The sequence below is a fragment of the Gavia stellata genome, chromosome 10, assembly GCF_030936135.1.
Source record: "Gavia stellata isolate bGavSte3 chromosome 10, bGavSte3.hap2, whole genome shotgun sequence".
NCBI classification, from domain to species: Eukaryota; Metazoa; Chordata; class Aves; order Gaviiformes; family Gaviidae; genus Gavia; species Gavia stellata.
In genome coordinates, this window is record NC_082603.1 from 7,953,407 (window position 1) to 7,977,469 (window position 24,063).

Here is a 24,063-nt window from a genome sequence, read left to right on the forward strand (position 1 = left end):
AACAAAAACTTTAAAAATTCTGGAGAACTGAGCTTCAGCCTAATTTCGTGTTTCCTGGATGTCAAGACATATTTCTCCCTTTGGGAAATGCTGTGTATTTCTTGTTTGGGATTAGATGCCAAGCCCTTTAAAATGCAGGCTTTAATTATTTTATTACTTTCTTTAAACTTTGTTCTGTTGTTGTTGTTCTCAGTGGTGAAATTCCAAATAACTTTATCTTTTAAGCCACCTTTCTCTTTCTGAACTAATTTTAAAAAAAGAAAATAAAGAAAACTGCTTAGAGAAGCACAGTGTTCTTTTACAGGAAACAGATGCTGGACTGATTTTTATCAAGTCCATAATTATCTAAAATGTTATAGAAAGTAATTAGAGGACTGTATCAGGTTCTTGCTGCTGTAGCAAGCTTAACTGATCTCTAATCCTGGGATTTATCTTGACTTTTTTAGAAGTAACTATTCTTAATCTTTATAGTATTCCTTGGGAGGGAGGGGGCACTTTCTATATACTGTAACATACAGGCATGCAGAGATGACTGCAAGATATTTTAGCAACATTTTGGAACTGGTTGAGAATCATTTTGGAATGTGAATTTGATTGACGGAAGAGGTTAAAGCTTCATTTAACTTTGAGTCATTGCACTAAGGGATAAAGATTGGCAGCTTAGACATTTGTGCACACCCAAATAAGAGGAAACTTTGGCCACTCATTATTAGGGTTGGACATGTCATGGAAGGGTACAGCAGGATTTGGATGTGAGGAGTTATCAGGGACCGTCCAACATCTGAAAGATCTGACACATCTGGGTAAAGAGCTGGTCTCTTTATGCCCTTTAAAAATGCAAATATGCAAGGGGTAACATGAAACGATTCAATACTAAGAAATTTATCTCATGAGATGTGGAGTATTTTTCTTTTTTTAGAATTTTGTTTACTTCCTCTTTTTTAAAAAATTATGTGTAATTAGTACAAAGCTATTTTGCAGTGACCTGTTGACCTCCTTTAATTACTAACATTTTTTGGTGGGAACAGTACAATTCCTAAATGGCTTTACGCCATTTACATTTCCACATCCATGCATATACTGTACTCTGCTGAAATCTTGGTGGCAAAGACAAAGGTTTTAATTAAATACTGCAACTGACAAGACAGTGTATAGTAGTTGTGACTATTTTCCTCCGAGTTTGATAATGTGAGAAATACCTAGTAGCATAGTATAAGTCAAAATATGGATGTTAAAAATAATTTACAGTCCTCTGAAGGACTCTGACTTGTTCTTGACTATCCTACTTTGAGTCTCTTTTGGGATTGACCAGCTGCATTTCAAATGGAATTCTTAATGTGGCCTGTATCCAATAAACTACTGTACTGCCTAGAGGAGAAAGGGGGGAAAAAAAAAAATTTTCATCTTGTAAATATTTTGAGGCTCCAAGGTGGCTTTCTTCTTGCAGTGAGAGGCTGATACTCATTACTTGTCCCAAAGTAGTTCATTGACACTCCTGTAGGTAGGGTCACAATTTTTCATTCTTGCGCATCATCTCATGTTTTCAGGTTAGTTGCTCCTCTCTGCTGAAGAAAAATGGCATATACAATGTCTTGCTGAAAGAGAGAATTGAACCAAATAAGTATGCAGTCTTTGTTCTGTAACAAACAGACCTAAATTCTGGTAATGCAGCTTTGTTTCCCACCCAGAAGTCACAACTGAAAAAAGGTTCCCATCTGACATCAAGCACGCTAAACAATCCAGGTGCAGCTTGATGTTCTTCTCTCTGGTCACTGCATTTGGCCCCCGGGCAATTCCACAGCATTGGGAATGTCTAGTGTCAGGTCTAACAAGACTCTTGTACCTTTGTTGTTGCTAGTCTCTGAAGGAGAGTAGAGAATGGTTTTGGAGAAAATAGTCCCGTCTGGGAAGATGCAATTCAGTGAGTTTTTGGAAGGCACAGGTGTGGACAGGGTGCTGTTAGCTGGGAGGCTATCTGATGGTGAAGGTCAGGTTTTACAAGACAGTCAAAGTAGCTGTGATAAATTAGCTTAGCCATTCAGAGGATGTACATGGGAGGGATTCCACCTGCTCTTTTCCTGGGTGAGAAGTTGGGTGTGAGGGCAGTTTATTTTGTGAGAGTATGATGTCTAAATTCAGGCAAAAGACATGCTGGTTCTTTTAGTATTTGACTGCTGCTGCGTAAGATACAGGGAGCTCATTCTTTCTCACCAGACAGCATTTATTTTAAATGCTAAACTGTTGTGATATTTCAGCAGTTACCAATGAGTGTAGAGTGCTGGTCTCTCACTTTCTTACTCATGATTCCTTTTCAGGAGGAGGAATGCATTATGTTATGTATTCCTGTAGTGCTTTTAGAAGCATTTTTCCCTGTGTGTCTTCAAAATATAAGTGTTGGCACCCAGCTGACCTAGGACAAGAATTTTAGGGCTGCATTAGTGTTCAGTAGTCTTGGAGCAACATAACTGAATTCTGCATAAGGTACATTAGTTCCATTTCAACTCTTAATCTTCTCTCGGCAAGTTTTGCCAGTAAGCATGCTAATCTGTAGCTATTTGTTATGTGTTACCATAATTTCTTAAAGGAGGGCTAGTGAGCCGGTGGGTTTTTCTTACTTTGAGTTGGTATGCCTTCATTTATATGTTAAAACCTGTTTCTTAAACATCCTAAGTTTTTGTTTCACAACTTTCAGTATAATTCCTAGCTTGGTTATTCTTTGATCTAATACATCAGTAAGATCAAATACTTTTTGTAGGAGTTAATGGAGACTTTAAAATGGTGCTGCTGAGTAAGCTTTGGGAAGGTAAGGACTTGAAACACCTGAGAAGGTCTTGAGAGGTGGCTTGGGGTTTTTTTCTCTCTGTTTTTTTTTTTTTCCTGTTGCCACACATTCTGTATAACCTTAGGCAATCTGTTCTTCCTCTTGCTGTGCTTTCTCCTGCCTGTGGAAGTCAAATAATTATCTAGATTTCTTGAGACTGGGTAGTATGCTTTTTAACGAGCAGTGACAACAGAAAATGTACTTAGGTTTTGGGTGAAGCCTTCGTTGTAGGTCTTCTGTTTGTTAAAAATACATTGCCTGCTATATAAATCTTGTTATTTGTTATTTACATGTTAGAATATCTTGGCTCTAGGAGGGTTATTTTCCTCATTTTGATAACTGTTTTTGGAGGAATTTCAGATTTGCTTCATAGTCTTGCTTCAGTCTCTTTGCTAAAGAAGTGTTACATTAACAGATTTTGAAAGTAATTATTGAGGTGGACATTTTTAGATTAATGAGTCATACGTACAATACCCACATTTGTTCCAGTTCTGCTAATTAGAACACTAAGTGGAAAGCAAATCACCATAAGGTTCAAAAGACATTCTGACTTTTTTCTGAAGTCTTGCAGATGCTCTCTTCTACTGAAGTTGCTGAGCTTAAGTGCAAGTATCTTTTATTGTGAGGCAACTACTCAAGCATACCCATCGTTTATTGCCATCTGGTGGCAAAACCAATCCTCTAACAGAAAATGAAAAATTTATAAAAAGAATTTAGATTGCTGTTTCAGCTAACACAATGATCTTAGAGACTTCATCAGAAGGAAGGCATTTGGAGGTCTTCAAGGACAAAAACTAGAAAGGTGCCACAGTGCCAGTAACAGGGGAGAGACTGGGCACTTTGCAGGGAGGAAAGGAAGACAGTGGCTGCTGTTTTCTGGAGCCCACTCTACTCATTCAGATGACAAATGGACATGCTGTAGAGACCTGTAAGGATGTGGAAGGTGCATACCCCAAAAGCTAAAAAGGTGATATCACCATGGGGAAAAGCTGGTAGTGACTGGTGATCCCTTCCTGAGACAGTGAAAGACTTGTTACCCAAATAGGACTGATATGCTGGAAGAGGGGTAGTGCTGCAGGTCTGAAACCTGAATTTAAACTGTTAGTGTAAGGTTGCAGAAACTGCAAATCTTCCTTTACAACGGCAAATCTCCCTTGCTGCTGTCTGCATGCATGTACTAGTAACAGTGCCTGGAATAACCTGAGCTGATCGGCCCTGACTGCTGAGGTCTGGCAGCATGGGTTTGAGGGCTCAGCCAGTTCTCCCATCAGCACACTCAAACTGGGTATGGGCTTCAGCTCATGTTGGGACAAATGAATTGTACCCACGAATACTTGATTTTACGAGTGGTTTTGCCTGGAAGGTTTTATTTCCTTGATCCCACGTTGATGCTCAGTGACATCAGGAAAGATGGAATCCCCTCACTGAAAGGCTGGAAAAATGGCTCTATATTTGCCCATCTTCAAAAAGATAATAGAGAAAGGTGGCAGAAAAATTAGTCAGAGTCCACTTTTAGGAAAAATAAATCTGTGATTAGTTATTAACTAACAATCTGAAAGGTACTTGAGATGAATAGCAGCCAAAACAAATTCTTCAAGGGAAAAAACCCCATCATATGAGTCAAATTTATTTTTTTCTTACAGGGTAGCAGGCTTGTAAATAAAGGTGTGGTAGGTGTCTTTTATCTTGAGTTCAGTAAGGGTTTTAAAATTATCTTATGTATTTCTAAGGGCTGTTCCATGTCTCATCACATGGTGTACCTAACTGGGCTCTCTAAGCTACAGAGACAGATTTTTGAAAGATCTCAAGTGTGTATGTAATTTAAATGGTTTGAAAACAACAATGGCTATTTATTGTTAATAACAATATAACATTGTGCTAGATTAAATGATAAAAACATAGGGAGAAATAACTCACAGGAAAAATGAGGAACATTTTTGAAAATGTTATCCTATAACACTTGTTTGTATGATTTGTCTAATTTAATCGAAATTGAAGAGTGAAATAATCACTTATCATGACACTTGTGGTTGGAGGCACTAAAGAGAACTATGCTATGGTAGCTTTTTCATTCTGTGTTATCCAAGGTGCTTTGAATGAGTTGGGGGGGGAAAAGTATTCTCCATGCAAAGACAATGTTGTAAATTTTTATCTAATTGTTCTTTCTCTTAATGTAACTTCAGTTTTATAGAGAAAGTACATGTCTGAAAACTAGACATTAGGCAGGATCACTTTTTCTTGTCTGGCTTCATGTCCATTCCCACAAAAATGTAAATAAAATATTTTCCTAGTAGTCTTCTGTATATGAAAGCTGAAAACTGCAGATTGCTTTAAAGCATGTGCTTATCCAGTCTGGCTAAAGGCATCATTGCCAAGGACAGGCTAAGGACTGAAAGGAGCAAAACAAAGCGTTGCTTGTTCATTTGAATTTTTATTCCGTAGGCTGTGCGTGGCACCACAGGTTATGAACTGTTGTAAAGTCTATTCCTTTAGAACTCATGGGACCACAGATGTCACTGGGAGGAATGAGCTACTGAGAAATATTAACACAGCTAAAAAGTAGTAAACATTTTCATTTGAATTACCTTGAAGCCATTTCACATAGGGACTTTTTTCTGTTCTTGAGTGTTAAATGGAACAAAGAGAAAAGCTTCCTTGACTATCAGGTGAATCAGTCAACTGATTACAACTAGGCACCAAGTATTAATTATGGAATTTTGAAATATCTTTTTGAGAAAATCTGATGAACCACTGGAAAAAAAAAAAATGTAACTAAGGAGAATACATTTTATTTTATGCCAGGAGCAGTGCACGAAGAACTGGAACAAAATAAGAACCACTTGTGTCAGCTCTTTTTTTCAGTAGGTAGCTATTTTCTGACTTTCAGATGACAATTTTTACAAATGTGAATTCTCAAATGTACTAAAGCAACTGAGATATTTTGTGTACCATATTACCTTTCACTTTGAAGTATTTGAATATTCCTTGTTTTTTTAATAAACAGTTGTGAAACATACAAACCCCCCGTTCGTTGTCATTTTGCTGCTAGAGCTAAAAAAGAATAGAAGATATTCTGGAATTCTTAAGTTGTTAAAAGCAAGATGGAGGTTTTTGTTAGGTGCTCCCTTATTTTTAAAATAAGAGATGTATTATTTTTGTTTTAACAAGGGTGGGTTTCCCTGTCCCTCACACTTTGAATCTGGAGGGATTATGGTATTGTAGCACAGAAAGGTCGGTGTTTGTTTTCCCCTCCTCTCTCTCCTTTTTTGGCTTTTAGTTTGTTTTAACTACTGTTATGGTTTCATGTGTGGTTTTGACTATTTTTTTTTTTTTTAACAGCTCTGTCAACAATAGTAATAAAGTGATTTTTGGGACACAGACTTCAGTACTGGTACATAAGGCCCTGTATTAATCTGCATTCTCAGATCAGGTCTCCTGAGCTGCTGTTCCTTCTTTGAGTACTAAGCAAGCTCTTTGCCCTGATGTTTGAGGGCTTTATACCAAGGAACATTTTCTAGGGAAGAAACACCTAAATGGAACTTTGAGATCAGGCCTTGATTGCGGGATGAAATGAACATACACAGGTCTGTCCAGCCTTTCTCCAGTCCTACTGCTTAGACCTTGTGGGGTCAGGATATGAGCTTGTGTATGTGATTACCATTTATGTCATTATTTCTGATTACAGCCTTCCTATGTGAGATAAACTTTTGTGTTCTGTTGTGCCCTATTTGAAGGAAGAAACTCCAGTTTTAAAATCCTGAGATGTGATTTTGGTTATGTACCTCTAGGGCCGGAAATTTAGAAGGATACAATAGTTAGTATCAGTATTTGGATTCAAGAGTTGAAACAGGGACCTAGTGTCAAGTTGGAGTCTAACATATTAGACTGTATCTATCCCCGAGTCCTGGTTGATACCCTTTTAACGTAAGAGGGCAAGTTGTATGATATTGAAGACTTAGGAATTCATTGTGTTCTCCCACTTCAGCAAAATCACAGCCATAGCTATAAAAGTCTTTATGAACTTCTTAAGCGTGTTTGGATTTAGACTACAAGAAGTCTTTAGGAAATGAGAAGTTGTGTTTAGAAACATTACAGTGGTTTTAAGTGATTTTATTCTCATGATGTAAAAAAGTACAGAACTCTCTTGTTAAAATCATGTGTAACACGGCCTGGTAGATTTTTGAAAACAAATGCTAATAATCTTTCATGATACAGAACTTGAATTACTTTTCTTCAATTTATTGATGTATTACAGGCAAATGTAATCAGATGAAAACTCAGAATCTGATTCACAATCTGTTCCTTATTCTATTAATGTAAATGGTATCTATCTGAATCTTTCAGGTTGTTCCAGAAGATGACATGCTAAAGATAAAAGCAGTAAATCATGTCCAGTCAACTTGACTTTTTAACTAATGCTTTCTTGTTGTAGGCTGGCTTTTGTCTGTGCAATCATACCTATAGCATGTGCTCATATATAACGCTTTCCTGATATCCATGATGACATCCTTTTGTGCATACACATCTGAAGAATACTAGGGGCTTGAAAGTGGGTGTCTAAGCCAGTAAGCCTGTGAAATACAGAGTTGTTATTGATATTTTTCAGAGTATGCTGAATTTCTACACTGCAAAGGGAGGAAATTTACTGATTTTGATGAAGTTCGTCAGGAAATCGAAGTAGAAACAGATAGAATAACAGGAGTGAACAAAGGCATTTCTTCAATTCCTATTAATTTAAGAATATATTCTCCACATGGTAGGTGAAATCATTCTACTTCACATTTCTGTCATGTAATGTATTTTTTAGGTCTGTCTGTCTAGCTATCTCCTTTTGTATGTGTTCTTAATGCTCGATCAGAAGTCTTCTGGGATGAAAAAACTTCTGAGATTGAGTTGAGCCAGAAGTGGATATATATCTGGAAGAATCCTCAACTTTTCCTGTGTTACAAAACCACTCTACAGTGGAGAGCTTTTGCCACTACAGCTGGGCAGAACGTAGACTCTCTGTCCCATTTAATATTCTCATGATTTAAAAATATTCTCACTCTGCATCAGGATGAAGCTAATCTCTCCCCCAGTACATATTCCATTAGTTAGCAGCTCACTAGTAAAGACAAATGATATGAGATGGGAGACTTAGTGGCAAAACTTCTTTTTGCCACCCTCCAGATGGATTCCCTGATCAGTGATCTAGAAAGTCATTATGTCTCCCTGCCCTATTGGATGTTTATTGTTGGCTGTCACTAAAAATACATTTAGATGATAATGGTGTTTGAAGCTGCTTTCTGTTGTAGACCTCCAGTATAGATCAAAGTTCCTCTGGTTGCCATCTGCCCAATTTAATGAAGGCAATCTAGAGAAAATGTTTTGCATTGAATCTGTCTTGATACACGAGAAAAGTGGTATGTTTGGCTGAAGCACTTCATTTTTCTAACCACCTCATCTGATGTCTTCATTGCGAATCAAAGGACAGAAAGATTAAAATAAGAGGAGAGGTAATTATAGATGCTGAACCTCCCTTTGATATACCATGAGCAGCCTTGGCTCTACATATGCCCCGAGCCCTTCGCTGCTATACAGATGTGGCAGCCAACTGGAGAGGAGCTGAACTAAATGCCCTGCCTCAAAGCATATTTGTTGAACATGCTGACTCCAGGAGAAAGTGAAAATTTCCTACTTAATGCTCTTCCTTTGTTTTATTAGGATCAGTCTTTTAGTTCAGCAACTGTTGTCTTTATTAGCCAGACCCCAAATATACTTCTGGTGTTTCCTTTCTAGGAATCGCATTTTTCTCATTTGTCTAAAGGATACCCTGTTACCTCAGTACTGGCTGAACAGGCTAGGATGCTTCTAGTTGGCATTGTGGCCTGTACTGTGGAAATCATGCCAGAGCAAAACAGGTTTTCTTAATAGATAAACTTTTTCATGTTTCTTACTTCTCTTAAAAAATTACAGAGTTAAACAAAAAAAAACAAAACCCCAAAACAAACATACTCCAAAACCCCTTAACAACAATTTTGCAATGTAAGTTAGGCTAGCTATTGACTTTTTTGGGAATTTCTTGATTGGAGACACTGTTGAAAGCATGGTCAGAGAAGGACTGTCTTTTTTTTTTTTTTTAAAAAAAAAAGCCTGTTTTGTGTTGATTTGAAAGATGCAGTGGGAATGGTCTGTTGTATGTGCTCTGGTTGGTGGAAAAAGCTCAGAAAGCCATGTTCATTTGCCTACGAGCCTTCAAGGATATTCAGTGTAAGTATCATTCTTCTATGCCAGTTAAGATGTTTAAAATATTAAATAGTACTAATAAATCCAGAGATGAAAGATCAACAGGTAAACAAGTGTACTTTTCAGACTGTCAGGCATTTTGGTTGAACTACTGACAATATTTATGTATCTATAAAGGTAATTATGTGGGGTTTTATGTCACTAAAATTGGTCTGCAGCCATAGATGTGTAGACCCATGTTTGGTGTGCTGACCAGTTTTATGATCCTGTGTTTTCCATACAGTATTAAGCCTGACTCTTATTGATTTGCCGGGAATCACTAAAGTGCCAGTAGGGGATCAGCCTCCAGATATTGAGCAACAGATCAGAGACATGATAATGCAGTTCATCTCTCGAGAAAACTGTCTGATACTGGCTGTGACTCCAGCTAACACTGATCTGGCCAACTCAGATGCACTGAAGTTAGCTAAAGAAGTGGACCCTCAAGGTAAGCATGACTGAATGTAACCACTTTTTGTGTTTGTTAGCTCAGTATCATTCAGGTAACGATGCTGTAAATATATTTTTAAAATTTTGTCACTATCTCTTATAAGCAAGTGGGATAATGCCTATCTAGAAATTTTTGTAGTACCTAAACAAAATGGACTGTGGTGCTGATGGGCTTTCTGGATACTTGCATCATGAATTTTATACAGTCATATCATAGGAATGCCGAGCCTTGTTAAAGAGATTTGAGGAACGCATTTCAGCACTGGCAATGATGATCCCTTCTTTTCCAGACATACCATAACTTGCAGTTGTAGCTGGTATTGTGTGATACAAGCTTTGAGAACGTCACATATCTGTTATTATAGAATTGTAAGATGTAATTGTTGTTCCTGAATATAAATGATTCTTCACTATCTTTTTCCTCCTGCCTCCACCCTGGTCAGGCCTTAGGACCATCGGTGTGATCACAAAATTGGATCTGATGGATGAAGGAACAGATGCAAGAGAAATTCTAGAAAACAAACTACTCCCTCTTCGTAGAGGTAAGAATGTTCAGATGCCTATATTCTTTGCAATCCAGAAGGTGGTTTGGATAAGGGTGGTGTTTGGGACTTCTGGAGGTGAATCAGAGGTTATGCTGGACTTAACGATAAGAGCTAGGAACTCATCATCTATTCAGCAAATATAAAAGGCAGCTGTGCTAAAAATATGCTGCAAGTAAAATAATTTTTTTTCTGGACCTGGAAAATATGCTGCGTATTCCAGAGGAAGCAAGAAATGTTAGCACATGTTGTTAGCCATTTTTCTCTTCTGTGCCAGGTTGCTGTTGCTTGTAACAAAAGAATCTTTTTTTTTCCTTTGCATATGACAGAAGCAAGCACCAGAGCTTTGGTAATCTCACTGTAAACCAAGTTTTGACCCCTTCCAGAAATTTTCCATGTGATTGTTCTGGCAGCTACTGCCACAGTTGTTCATACTGTTAACAATATAAAGAATTTTAATACTAGTTATAATTTATTGATGAGACCACTATCTTCTCTTGTAATGACCTGTTGAGGTCATTACAGTACTTGTAAACAATATCTGAAATGCCTAAATTAGAAAGTTTTGTTTGAACTGAGGGAGTCTAGTTCCGTTTAACATGAATTCAGTAGCTCAGGCAATAGCTGCATTGACTTACTCATTGTTTTTGTGTTGGTTTAGGTTATATTGGTGTTGTAAACAGAAGCCAGAAAGACATTGATGGGAAGAAGGACATAAAGGCAGCTCTTCTAGCAGAAAGGAAATTCTTTCTTTCCCACCCAGCATATAGGCACATGGCAGATCGCATGGGAACACCATATCTCCAAAAAGTTCTAAACCAGGTAAAGCCTGAAGCCTTTGTGGTGAAAGGCAGCTTTTATAATGATAGGACCAGTCTAAAATCTTTGTTAAAATGAGTGTTGTCAGTGAACCTCACTTACTCTTTCCTGCTTTTAACCTTTGTAATTTTCACAATGTAATAAACAAAGCTGTATATTACACATAGCATATGAAAACTTACTGTGAGTTGTAGTTTCTGACTTTCACTGACAGTTCTGCACTCCCCTGTTCTCTTGAGTACTGAATATGAACATAAAAAATAAGATTTGTCTCCCTTCCTGGAAGTATACCACCCTATTCCTTAATTATCACATTTCTTCTAGTTTAACAGGATTTTTAGAATTCAAATTTAGAAATTAAAAAAAAAAGACGACATTTTTAGAAATCATATATCCTGAAGGTTCACTGTATGTCTGTACTTTAACCTCAAAATCTACACTTTATTGTAGTTTTTAATAGAAACAGGGTACTGTATACTAATGATACAAATGACGAATACAGTAATCAGAACACTTTGTTCACACTATATTTTATTTTTGCCCAAAGCTTTGGTTTATTTCTATGAGTCCATGCCAAACTATGTCAGATCACAGCTTCCTTCAGCAGGAAATAGAGGTCTGTTTCCCAGTTACCTGGAGGAGGAACCCATAGCTTACTGTCCTAATGAAGACGCTGCCTATAGCAGACTTAGAGGAGTATATAATTCTCTTCACCTTTTTGCGTCTTCGGGTATTACTCTTTTCATAGCATCATCCCTTAGCTTGAATAGCATGTGACCCTAATGATGATGTATCTTAGCAAGTTTGAAGAGGACAGGATCAAGTCATGCCTGCCTCTCTAAAATTACTGGTGATGCTATGATTTTTTGTTTTGTTTTTTTTTTTTAAACTTAGTTTATCAGCTGACCAGTGTTCTTGTCATTCCTACAAGTCAAACTTGATAGTGTTTTTTCCAGTTCACTGTCAAATTGCAGCTATTGGTCTGGAACCAGGTCAGCCCGGCTTTGTCCATTTTGGACAGCAGCTGGAAACAGCAGAAAAGTTATTGATCAAGATAGGAAGCTAAGTGGCTGGCCTGCTTAATTTCTTGCTACAGTGACTTTGCAGCTATAGCTTGACAGCCAGGTTATGGCATGCTCTGGACTCGCTCAAAAAGAATGCTAATGCCATTTATTTGTGCCTGAGAACCAAAGTCTTCAGAAGGATGCAAGACCTCACCAGTATTCTGCAATTTTGTCTGTGTTTAGGATGTTTTGCCTCTTTTTAAATCTTGAAAGTTTAATCCATGCGTCTTAGTTTTGAGACTGAAGCATGAGGTGCATATACCTTTGGTCTGTCTTGTCTGTCCTGACTTGCATTACTTTATGTACTATTAACTTTTTTGTGAGCCGTTTTGTAAATTTACTTATTTCAGTATGAACTGTTGGTTTTCTGTTGCTATTACTGTGTGTAGAATATTATATATGGGAAGATCTATTTAAGTTTCGTCCCCAAGATATTAAACACCTATTAGTGTTTGTGGTTTCAGGTAATATTTAAATTTCTCTGCATCCACAAGGTGGTGCTCCAGGGAAACCCCAGCTTTTGATTTTATGCTTGTCAGGTCTGCTGAACAACTTTTATTTTGAGTTTACATATTTTGGTATATGACATTCCTAATTTATAGATTTTCTGACTGGGTCTGGGAAAAGGGTTTGCAGCATAGTGCAAGAAGTCCACTTGGGTTTTAATCAAGGAACAGGTACAATGCATGAGAAATTTATGGCACAGGTAAGACATTGATAGTGCTGTCCAAACACATTACAACGTATATATGCGAAAGTAAGTGAGGTAAGTTAAACACAGATCTGGTAAGCCTTTTTCTACTCTCCTTCAGTTTATTTTCCAGTACTTCTAGGTGTGTTTTCAGAAATGAAAACTGATAGTCTTGAGTGGTAGAACCTTTTACAGCCAAAAAATCAAGTGTTTGAAAAAGGTGAAGTTCTATAATCATTAATATGAGAGCAAAATCTCTTCCCTTTAGTATACTTTGTACAAGGGAGCAGAAATCACATGGAGGTGTTTTTTCCCAATGGTGAGGAGTGCCAAGTAGGTACTCTGTATGCCTAGACTTCTCTCCATCTCTGTTCTCAATGGGCTGTGGATGCTCAGAATCTCTTCCTTGTCCCTTATTGCCTTGTGGCTGTAAAGTAAAGGAGTCGTCATGCTGAACAAGTATATAGGGAATTGGGAAACTCCCTTAGAAAAACCAGCAAAATGGGAGTGGTGGCATGAGTGATGAGTGATGAGAGGTTGTTTCAAATTAAACATGTAATGTGTGTAACTTTTTCTTGTGTAACTAAACAAGTATGTAGTAACAGGGCTAAGTGAGTGAGAGGATGAAGGAATTTTTCAAGCCTCCTTGTAATGTGTATGCAAAAGGGATATTGTATTGTTCTTGAACAGTCTCCATTGCCTCAAAGATCAAAAGGAACTACACTGGTAAACTAGCACAGGTCATGGCTGATATGCTTGGCAGTCAGAAGGAAATGGTTGTGCTCTTGCTTTCATCTTTATTAACAGTATAAAAGGACTTTTATTTGCTTTTTAGCAACTTACCAATCATATTCGGGATACCCTGCCAGCCTTCAGAAGCAAACTCCAGAGCCAGATGCTTTCTATAGAACATGAAGTAGAGGTATACAAAAACTTCAGACCAGAAGATCCAACCAGAAAAACGAAAGCCCTGTTGCAGTGAGTGTCTAGTCTTTTGTCTGCTTTTCCACTTTGTGTAGGTTTGTTTTGCCTTTTTTTTTTTCCTAACGGGTTTAAATTTAAAGATTAGAATACCATTAAGGATTCTGTATGCAAACTCCAAAGAATTCTGTGCTTGATGTTCCAGAACACTTTATTTCCTCTACAATTTCAGCAGAGTGTTCCCTAAATTAATTTTGGTAATCCTAGAAAAGAGAGAAGGCAGAACAGGAAAAGGTACAAAGCTGGGTGGCATAGATGATCAAAGGTAAGAAACTGCTTCTCATTGTATAGACACATTCTTCAGCCTGCCAAAAAGATGACCTGAAGCAAGGGAAGGAGATTGTGTTAGAAGTCTGTAAGATGAGGAGTCTGAAAGGAGAATAGGGAATGCTTCTTTTTCCAACGTAAAAACTTAGCTATCCAAAAGAACCTGAAGATGGCAAGATCAAAAGGTATCGTAGATGATAGTCCTTCATGTGATGTGCACCTAAGCCACAGAGATCTTTGTTGCAGGAGCTGATACTAAAAATTCATGTGCTTTCAGAAAGCAGCTAGGCAAGTTCTTGGGATGGGGAAGACATTTAAGGTTATTAAGTACAAGGACAATTTCCTGCTGTATGGAATCCACGAACAGCAATTTATTGAGGCCAAGAGAGTATTTTGGAGAAATATTACTACGTGCTTGCTCTGTTCTCCTAGGCACTTATTGTTGGTGACTGTCATGGTATGGCTTTTGTTCTGCTGTAGTGCAGCCATTCTTTCGTTGAAGTGATAGTGTATTGGGGCAGGTGAAAACCACTTTCTTGTGGTTTGCTTCTCTGAGGACACATCTGACAACTAGCAGCAAAGTAAGTTATGTGATGTGCCACCTGTGCTTGTGTTAAAACTGACCTGGCAGATGCTGACCCTTTTGGGCTCAAGAAGTCGTGGATTGAATACTGTTGTTGTTTGCTGGAGGAATTGCAACGATTTCTGGAGCTACGTTATTATCATAAGTTCCGAACTAGAAAGCTTTTTCACTGCTGAAGACACTGTCCAGTTTGGGTCTCATCCACAAAATAAGTCTGTCTGATGAGACTTGGACAACACTATTGTAAAGTGATGGAACAGAGATGACTGTTCATCTGACTTTGAATCAAGTGGAAGTAGAATCAGAGCCCTTTCTTTATTGTGGTTTAAGCACTAAGGAAAAAGGGCAATGCTGACGCTTTGGATTGAAGCCCAGTTAGCACCCGCTGCTTTGCTTCATGCAGCTTCCTTACTTGGTCTGTTTCCAGGGATGCTTGATACTCAGCATTGCCAACCTTTTCACCTGAAAGGTTTGCCATTTTCTCTCCCTCCTTTTTTTTTTTTGTTTAATTGTAGCCCTCTGCAGCCACTTCTATGTTCATATGTGATTAAAATTTACCTCTTGAAGAGGAAGCATCTAAAGGAAGAAAGAGAGAGACGTAAAATGTACCTAGCTCTTCTCTCTTTTATGACTGTTGTCACATTCCTACTCTGACTGATTTCAGAGGTTTTCAGCCTTCTCACTTCTCTGGGATAGATGGTAATAGCACTGGATTGTGAAAATGCATAAGTTTTGGGCAGGATTCATTCTCTAATTGAAAGTCTGGAATTCAGAAGCGAAAATGGTCACCTGAACTAGAGAGGCTTTCTTGAGCCAGGTGAAGACTCTGATTTACTTGTTTTTGTAGCAACTGTGTCCAAAAGGGTAGAGGTAAGTCTGTCCCTCGTGACTTTACTTCAGATGTTTTGATTGCAAAAACAGAAGGACATCGCCTTTGACTCTTCTGTGACAGTACAAGCCAGGTGGTGTTGGTTTTTTTTTCCACTTTGTGTATTTGGTGACTTGACTGCTAGAAACACATATACGAAGTGTTGTGAATTGTTAGGTGTTGCTGGTATCTCATGCTTGTTCTGCTATTGTAACATGTTCTAAAGGAAAAAGAATTGAATTCCATTTCAGCCTAAGTCATCCTACTTGATACTTCTCTGCATAGTTTTTTCTAATTCCTTCATTATAAGTAGGTGCTAAAGGAGAAATTAACTTCTTTTGTCAGTAAAAGTTCTCCTCACTTTCCCTTTTTCTTTTAGGGTGTGGAAGGTACCATAACTAGAACCTTTTCCTCAGATTCTTGAGAACAAGTTCCATAATGTATATAAGAAAAAAAAAAATTGCCTCACCTCACCCCATAAAATGATCTTAAGTTTCTATGATCTTCTTCAAAAATTGAGTCTGGTGCCCTACGCTTAGACTTTTTATATAATTCTGTTAACCTGGCCATATAGGTATCTGAGGTTTATGTACAGTTGATATGCAATGTTACTTTTTGGCAGAATCTGTCATTTCAAATTTTATGACCAAATGCCTGTACTTACTTTAAAAAAAAAAATTAAAAAAAAAAAAAAAGAGCTATCCATGAATCTTCCATAACTGATGTGTGTTCTTCTAAATGCTCCTGCTGCAGAAGTCTAAGCACAACCAAGTAAGCTGGAGCTTATGGTACTGACAGCTGCCACGTTGACGTGTTAGCACTGCTTCTTGGGCTAACTTCTTGGCATGGGAAAATAAGTTTCTTAGCAATCTCTTCCAAATTTTCCAGCGCTGGATCAGCTTAGTGGTTTGAGTCACATCATGCTATGGGACTGTATCTTTTTGAGAGATACTAGAAAGACCAAAGGATTGTTGTGGAGAAGTAAGCTCTCCGCAAATGGTACTTTTTGCCATGAGATTGGAGATTTTTGCTTGTGGTGGTCTGCCCTGTTGAGCTCTGCAGTTTCTGTAACAGCATCTAAATATGGATGTGCTTTTCTATTCAAGTACAATAAGTATTATAACTTAAATGTCAGGACTTTTATTTGTTTAGTCTACTAAAAAGACTGCTATCGCTTTTTCTTCTCCTAAAAAAAAAAAATTTAAAGATTTATGTAGTAAGTAATGGTAGCATTTACAATTTCGTGATCATTGATAAATCACCAATATAGCCTGGTGTATTGTAGCTGACTTTAATATGCAGTTTAATAAACGGTATTTTTTTAAAAAATACAACCCTTATGAAGAAAGAAAATAATATACTGAGCTATGTCCTGTGAGAGAGAAGGGGTGTAGGGGGTGTGTGTGTAGGCATGGATTTTATGGATTGGCAGCTTGGCTGAATGAATTGTTGTTATAGATACTTTTGTCAATTCCTAAACATGTTTTAATAGGCACTAGCAGTCACGTAGTACTGAAGTGTAAGAGTTGGTAGTTGACATGTGTAAATGCTTGTGTTTTGTTGTTTTGTTTTTTTTTTTTCTCCCCCCCCTTTGAAATTTAGGATGGTACAACAGTTTTCAGTGGACTTTGAAAAAAGAATCGAAGGATCAGGAGATCAGGTTGATACACTAGAACTTTCAGGAGGTGCCAAAATCAATCGTATTTTCCATGAACGTTTTCCTTTTGAACTAGTGAAGGTATTTATCCATCTTGCTGGTGTGCTTTCTGTTTTATTTATATATTCTTATGTTTGTATGATAGTAATAAAGCCAAAATAAGGTCTGATTGGAAGAACATGCTCTTAACTGTGGAAGAAATTACATGAAGTTATAATTAAGACATTTGGCTTCATTTCTAGTTTTGGATTCTGAGACATGCTAAGAATTCTGAAATACAGGAATTAGAATATAATTATAGTCCCAGTTCTTATTATTTTCCATGCTTTTTTATTATTTTATCGTAAATGGCGTCTTCCTTCCGGTTAGATGGGGCAGGCAAACAGCTACAGTTGGTAAATTTAAGTTGTTGTGTTCAAGTAGCTAGTACCTATTAAAATTAAAGTTATGGAAAATAGCCATTTTCTGTGTTTTCTACTTCCTGTATTAAATGCATTAAACCAAAGCCAGCTTTTAGTGCTACACTTTTATAGTGGGAGGTGGAGCAGAAGCAAATTTGGTGTTTCGAGATAACATTTCTCCTCTTGATACATTTCTCCTCCTGATACAACTCTTCTTGCTTACCCATCCTTTGGGTAACAGAACAAACAGAGGTCTGGTGGGGTGTGAAACCTGGTTTCCTATGAATTTGTTACATATTCTTTTGATTTTTCTTCCATTGCAGTGACTTCAGCTTCCCCTCACCATGAACTCTACTGTACCTCTAGTCCCCGTTCTTTTACACTTTTCCTAAGCTTCCTTTCCACCTGTTCTATGTTCAACTGCCTTGGCATCCCCTAACTTTAAGTTGGGTAAGAACCAGTCAGGGTTGTGGCTGGTTCCAGGGTTTAAATGTGGTAGGTCAACTAGCAGTCCAACAGAACAGATGACAGTTGGGCTTAGATAATTATCCTTTTGTTTGTGACAACACTAATTTCTCTTCCAGCTAGCTGGCTTTTGAGAAACTTAAAGAAAAGCTTTATGAATTCATAACTGAGACCACTCCTCTCTTAAATTTGGTTGAAAAACAGTAGAATGGAAAGGGGAGGATAAACAGACCATAACCACAGAAGTTGTACCACTTTGGGAAACCAGGCTTAAAAGAAAAGTTGCATCTTCCAAATCCTGTTTCTGGCTTACTCTATCAACTCTGCAAAATCGTTCTAGCTGTTGGTTTATCTGGAATATAAGGGTGCATAATTTTCAACAATCCTTACTGCTGCCTGTAGCCTTAATATTAAAATGTTTTAAAATACTTTATGCTTTGTTTGTGTAATTAGAAATTAATATTTTGCCAGTTGAACTTGCCTGTCTTCCAGTTATATTGGGAGAGGTAATATTTTCTGTTTTGTTAAAAACTTCCCCTAATAATGATCTCATGCTTTTGTTCCTCTAGATGGAATTCAATGAGAAGGAACTGCGGAGAGAAATAAGTTATGCCATCAAGAACATACATGGTATCAGGCAAGTGCTCCCATGTTTTCAAGCCCAGCCACATTATAGAGGGTGTGGTCTTTTTAACCTGTGGACACACTGGCTATTGACTGCTAGACTATGTTACTAATGCACTGCTCCCAGCAGCTGACTTCTTTTTCTTCCACTCCTTTACACTTCTGTTTTTCAGGTAGCTATTTTGGGCCAAACAGTTGATTTGCTTGAGGAGGTTTAATTTACCTGGAAATGCTGAAAAATTATATTACAGAGAAAATCAGTGACTTTTTTTCTGGTAGTGTCTGCAGTTCTGTTAAGCCTGTATTCCTGAGAAATCATGTTTTAGAGGGAAGACTCGTGTCTTGATATGGAAAAAAAACCTTTCAGCTTGTGTTGTGGCAGACTCCTTGCACTATCTTACTCCCCTTTATTCTTAACTGTTTCTTGAAATGACTGATTTACAAGTGAGTTGGCAGAGGTTTCACTTTGTGGATATATCTGCAGTATATTATTAGGTTTGGGAAGAGGAGGTATTTGGGCTTTTGGTTTGGAATGACCTAATTATCTCACTTTGGGATGATCAGCCTATTTTGGAGGGCGACTCAGATGCATATCCATTTTTTGTTCTTTTGACCATAAAACAGATTCCAAAAAGCTTGGGTTCTTCTTTTGTGGTATTTCTGCTCCCTGCCACCCCACCCCCCACCCCCCCAACTTGTGAGTACGTAATATCTTTTGAAAGCATTGGTTACAAGCTTTGTTGTTCTTAGTGTTTTGGAAAATGTTCTTTGTGTTACTTGTATTGTAAATTCTCAGATGGTTAACTGTAGTAGCCGTGGTGCAGTATTGTATTTGAACTTTTCTGGCCGTATTGATGGAAAGGTCGTGATGAGCAATTTATGGTAGTGAACTGATAGTTTGGGGCATGTTTTTATACTTTGCTTTTTTTATATGGTTTATCTGCCAAGATAGATCTTTGCAAGCAGTGTTTGAAAGAGAAGTAAGGCCTATTTGTTTAGAACTGGTTCTGTGAGGTATTTGTGGTACAGGTTCATATACCCTGCAGTGACCAACTGTGAAATTCTCCATATAGGACTCTGAGTAACAGAACCACATTTCCTGTTGTGAGTGAAGAGAAAGGTGCAGCTATAGGTTTCTTATGGGTTTGCTATGCAAGTGACTGTGCATGGAATGCTGCAGCTGCCATCGTTTCTCTAAGGTTTGATGCACTGCTGAAGAGGCTTTACTGCATTGCATCAGTACTCTTTAGAGTTCTCGCAGTCATCTTCAAGTAGTAGGGCACGTTTCTACTTTTATATTCTTACTCACAATGACACGTTTTTTAGAGAAAGCAAATTTAGTTCTGTGGAAGTCTGTTTGTGTAGGGATTGTTATTACTCCGCTGTAAGCCTCTGAAAATGAAGATATGAGCAATTCAGTAAAAAAATCTTCCTTGCATGATGTTTTTATTACTGTCTTACATATTCTTTTATGTCCACAGAACAGGTTTGTTTACTCCAGATATGGCGTTTGAAGCCATTGTTAAAAAACAGATAGTCAAGCTGAAAGGCCCTTGCTTAAAAAGTGTGGATCTGGTGATGCAAGAGTTAATCAACACTGTCAAGAAGTGCACTAAAAAGGTAACTTGCAAATAGATCCGGTAATGTAAGTATAATGTAATGGTATAGTAGATAATATAAAGCCTGTCTTGCATTTTACAGTATTATAGGAGATTTCTGATCTAGTCACTTGATGTACAGAGTAAGACTCTCTAAAGTAATTGCAATTTCTGCAAAACTCTCAAAATAATGTAATGTTGGAAATGTTCATTTTTTGATTCCTGTGTTTTGAATATATATATATATACACCGTATGGTTGGAGGTTTTTTTGAGTCAAGAGTTGCTCCCAGTTTCATCCTTAAAACCATGTTTTCATTGGTACTGAAAATGGAACGTAGGCAGCAATTCCATGGAGGTGTAAATCAGCAACAAAATTTGTACTTTAAAGTTTTATTTTCCAGTGCTAATAAGAGGAAGAAACAGTGAAACCTTTCTAGAGCAAAAGCCTCAAATGTGTTCAGGGACATCTATCACAGAGAGAAAAATGCTCTTTCTGTAATGAAACTTTAGTGGGTAGCACCACAGTTCTTTGCAGTTCTTTGTCCACGACTTCTCCTGTGCTTTTTTCATACACAACTCCAAAACGTCTGATCTCCAGCTGACAAGAAGTTAGAAGTGGAAAGCTAGGAAGACTTCATCTCCCCTGTATTTGTGCATCCTTGCATTAGTGTTGACGAATGAGGTTGCTGCACAGAAATGTTGAGCATTTAAGTGGAAAGAACTGTTAAGCATTGAACTTCCTGATGTGAAAGTTTGTGTGCGTCAATTAAACTTCCAACTCAAGATCCTGCAAGTGTAATAAATTAAGAAAATACGTTCATCAAAACTAAACATAGCATTACTGTGAGTATTTGGGAATGGTTTTCCTGAAGTGTGTGCTTGGATTGGTGTATACTCTTAGAAAGAAACCTCAAAATTCACAGCCCCCAACTGTGGCTAAGGAATAATGTCAGATATATTAATATGAAGCTTTTTCCCTCACACTTTTCACCTTCATAGGAAAGTTGTCATCTGTAAATACTGCGACTCACTTGTCTGGAGCATTCACAGCTAACAGTTGCTGATTTTCAGTTCTCTTTTCTCCCATTGCTCTGTGGTATTCTAGAAGATCCCATTGGCTTGTAGACTTCTTAGCTAACTGGCTACTTTTATTGTCTCACCTTCTGTTCGTCTGTCTCTCCCACTATCTCAAAGAGCAGGGTCCCCTAATAGTAGCAATTACAGGAGCGGTTCTGGGATGTGAACATAGGTATGCTGAAGTTGTTGAGAAATACCCTGTCACATCCTTTGTGTTTTTCTGAATAATGCAGGTTTTTTTGTACCAATGAGCAGGTAAAGGAGCTATTTTCTTAAAACAGCAAAAGGTGACAAATCTTTTTGACAAAGATCATACAGAAGCAGATTCACTGCAATATTTTGACTGGAGTTTCCAGGTTTTTTCACTTTTGTCAAAGTTTGGAAGATATGTCACTTGAATTAATTGTGTAGATTCTTTTCCCAGTGCTATTGCCCAAATTTACTGTTGTGTTTTACTCTACATTTTTAAGTATTGTTATTGAGATGTAAAGATGTTGCCACAAGGTGGAGCCTTCAAAGAACAAGAAACTTTGGAAATTATTTACAGCGCCACTCTGGAATTAGGCACAGTAGAAGAGAGAGGCATGGAGAAACCTCACCCCAAGCCTGATAAACTGTGGCTCACATGTCCAAAGAGCCTTTTCCTCAGTGTTCCATGGAGCAAAAGCACAGAAACAATACAAGGGTTTAGGTCTCTCCAGTTTCTCTGGAAAATGACCATTAATAGCTAGTAAGGCTCGCTTTGTGGTGTAATTAACTTTTAGCCTAAGCATTTAAAATAATTGCCTTCTTCCAAAGAGGAAAGCTGGAGGCTCCCCTGTTTGTATTCTACTGAAGCCACCCTGCCGGTGTAAATTTCTATTAATTTTGCTTTTCAGTTGGCAACATATCCAAGGTTGTGTGAGGAAACAGAAAGAATTGTTGCTGGCTACATTCGTGAAAGAGAAGAGAAGACCAAGGATCAGGTGAGAGTAAATAGGCAATCTAACAGTTTGGGGGGAAGCCCAAACTTTTGTTCCTTCCCTAGCAGGCTGCACATTTTAAAGGGGGAGAGAAATTGCTCCTGTACCATTGAGCTTTGACAGAGAAGACTAGAATTGTTACAGAAAATCCTAATCTGGTTTTTCAAGATTAGGATTGGTGGTTTAAAGTAGTTTTGGCTTGTTCCTGTGCCACAGTGTGTCGTCTTCTTAGCTGTGCCACAACAGCTGTTTGTAGGAAATTGATTAATGATTAAACAAATGCACACAGAAATACCCAGCCTTTTTTCTACTTCGTTTCCAGGGGTTTTTTTTAACATACCCATCCTATGTTCCAATTACAGTGAGGCCCACAAGCAATTGTACTCGGACTGTTGCGGGAGTGACAAGTTTTCCTTCAATTTTAAAAAAAGTTTTAAAAAAAAATTTTTTTTTTTTCAGAGAAACTTGTTTAGAATTCATCACCCAGCTAAGCACTCCAAATCCAGGAAACTTCAAAGCTTAGATTACATGTAAGAAAATCCACTGGAAGTGGAAACGGGAATTATTGTCTGGAGAGTGCAGAGTGTGACAACTGAAATATTTGGGGAAGAAGGGCTAGGCAGAGCTCTTAAGTTGTTCTGGACTCCTGGCTCTCTAGTCCTGTCCCTGTGCAAGCTAGGGAGCTGTGCAGCATGTCCTGCTTCTTTTCCTTTAATCTGTGCTGTGACTGTAGTCTTAAAAATAATTTTTAAAAAATTCTATTTGCTGGGCTTGTACTTGCAGGGAGTTCTAGTTAGCATACTCAGTTATTTCAAAAATTGGAAGAACATACAAGTTACTTAGAATAATTAAGTCTTTTTTTCTTATTCCATTCTTCATTCTGTGCACATACCTGGCAATTTCCCAGAACAAAGTACAAAATACCAGCTTTCTGTAAATGCCAAGAATTGGTCAAACAGGTTATTGTCACATATTCACATCATTATTTATGCTGTTAGCAGTTGTTGTGAATAAATCAAAACGCTAATGAGGATATTTTCAGAGGTAAGAGCTAAACCCAGATCCCCACTGTCTTTTGCTCTGGGTGAGCCATCTAATATCTTCTGGAAGTTGTGAAGAATTTGGGAGTGATACTGTGTTTGAGGATCTGTACCGAAATAACTCTGTACACTTTGAAGAGATTAAATGCTACCATTTGGTAGCAATAGGTTTCTTCCTTGCTCCCTGCTGATAAATGGAAGTCTGAAAAGATGGGGGAAAATTCAGTCTCATGCATGTTCAAGAAGCTGTTCAAGGGTGGGAGTGAGCTTTCTCTAATATCTTAGCAATTTCTTTGCTGAGTTAGATTATCAAGTTTGAATCAAATTCTGTCTCTGGGCTGTTGAAGGACTGGCAAGTGATAAGTATACAAACCATTCATTCTGTTATTTCATTGACTAGCCCATCTCTCAAGCCAGATGGGTGCACCAGCGTGGCTGTTTAGTACCTGGACTGTACTTTTTCTGGTTCAGGGCTAGCTTACCTACCACTTCTTTGTGTAGTACCTAAAGAAAATTTAGGTACCCTGATTTTAGGTTTAAGGTTCAGGCTCCTTGCTAGCTTGGCTGGAACGCTACAACAGACAGAGTTTTGCTTAGCTTGCAAAAGGTAGAGCTAGAATTTATGTTACATATTATTAAACTCTCTCTGGCCATGTATGATTGATCTTAATGAAGTGGACAAGGGCCAAGATAGTGAAAAATGAGGTCTGTCAGGAAAAAAATAGAAAGAGGGAATAGCTCTTCTTTAGTCTAGCTTATTAAACCAGGACGCGAACAGAAGTGATAGGATTTAGAAAATATTGTTGCTTTTGGCTTTAACGATTATGAAAGCAATATTCAGTAATGCAGAAAACTCAAAAGTCCTGTTCTTTTCTCCCTTGCTTTTT

The 24,063-nt window shown here is 37.8% G+C and overlaps 1 protein-coding gene across 4 annotated transcripts in view; it reads left to right on the forward strand.

Annotated features, from left to right (window-relative positions):
• DNM3 (dynamin 3) overlaps window positions 1–24,063 on the forward strand; it is a 179,940-nt gene that overhangs the window by 18,811 nt on the left and 137,066 nt on the right. For all 4 annotated transcript variants that reach the window (XM_059821696.1, XM_059821693.1, XM_059821694.1 and 1 more), the window contains exons 3-11: window positions 7,428–7,577; window positions 9,330–9,533; window positions 9,979–10,077; window positions 10,739–10,899; window positions 13,487–13,629; window positions 16,953–17,088; window positions 18,443–18,510; window positions 19,979–20,117; window positions 22,053–22,139. In XM_059821696.1, the coding sequence (XP_059677679.1) occupies window positions 7,428–7,577; window positions 9,330–9,533; window positions 9,979–10,077; window positions 10,739–10,899; window positions 13,487–13,629; window positions 16,953–17,088; window positions 18,443–18,510; window positions 19,979–20,117; window positions 22,053–22,139 (1,187 nt within the window). The remainder of the gene's footprint in view (window positions 1–7,427; window positions 7,578–9,329; window positions 9,534–9,978; window positions 10,078–10,738; window positions 10,900–13,486; window positions 13,630–16,952; window positions 17,089–18,442; window positions 18,511–19,978; window positions 20,118–22,052; window positions 22,140–24,063) is intronic.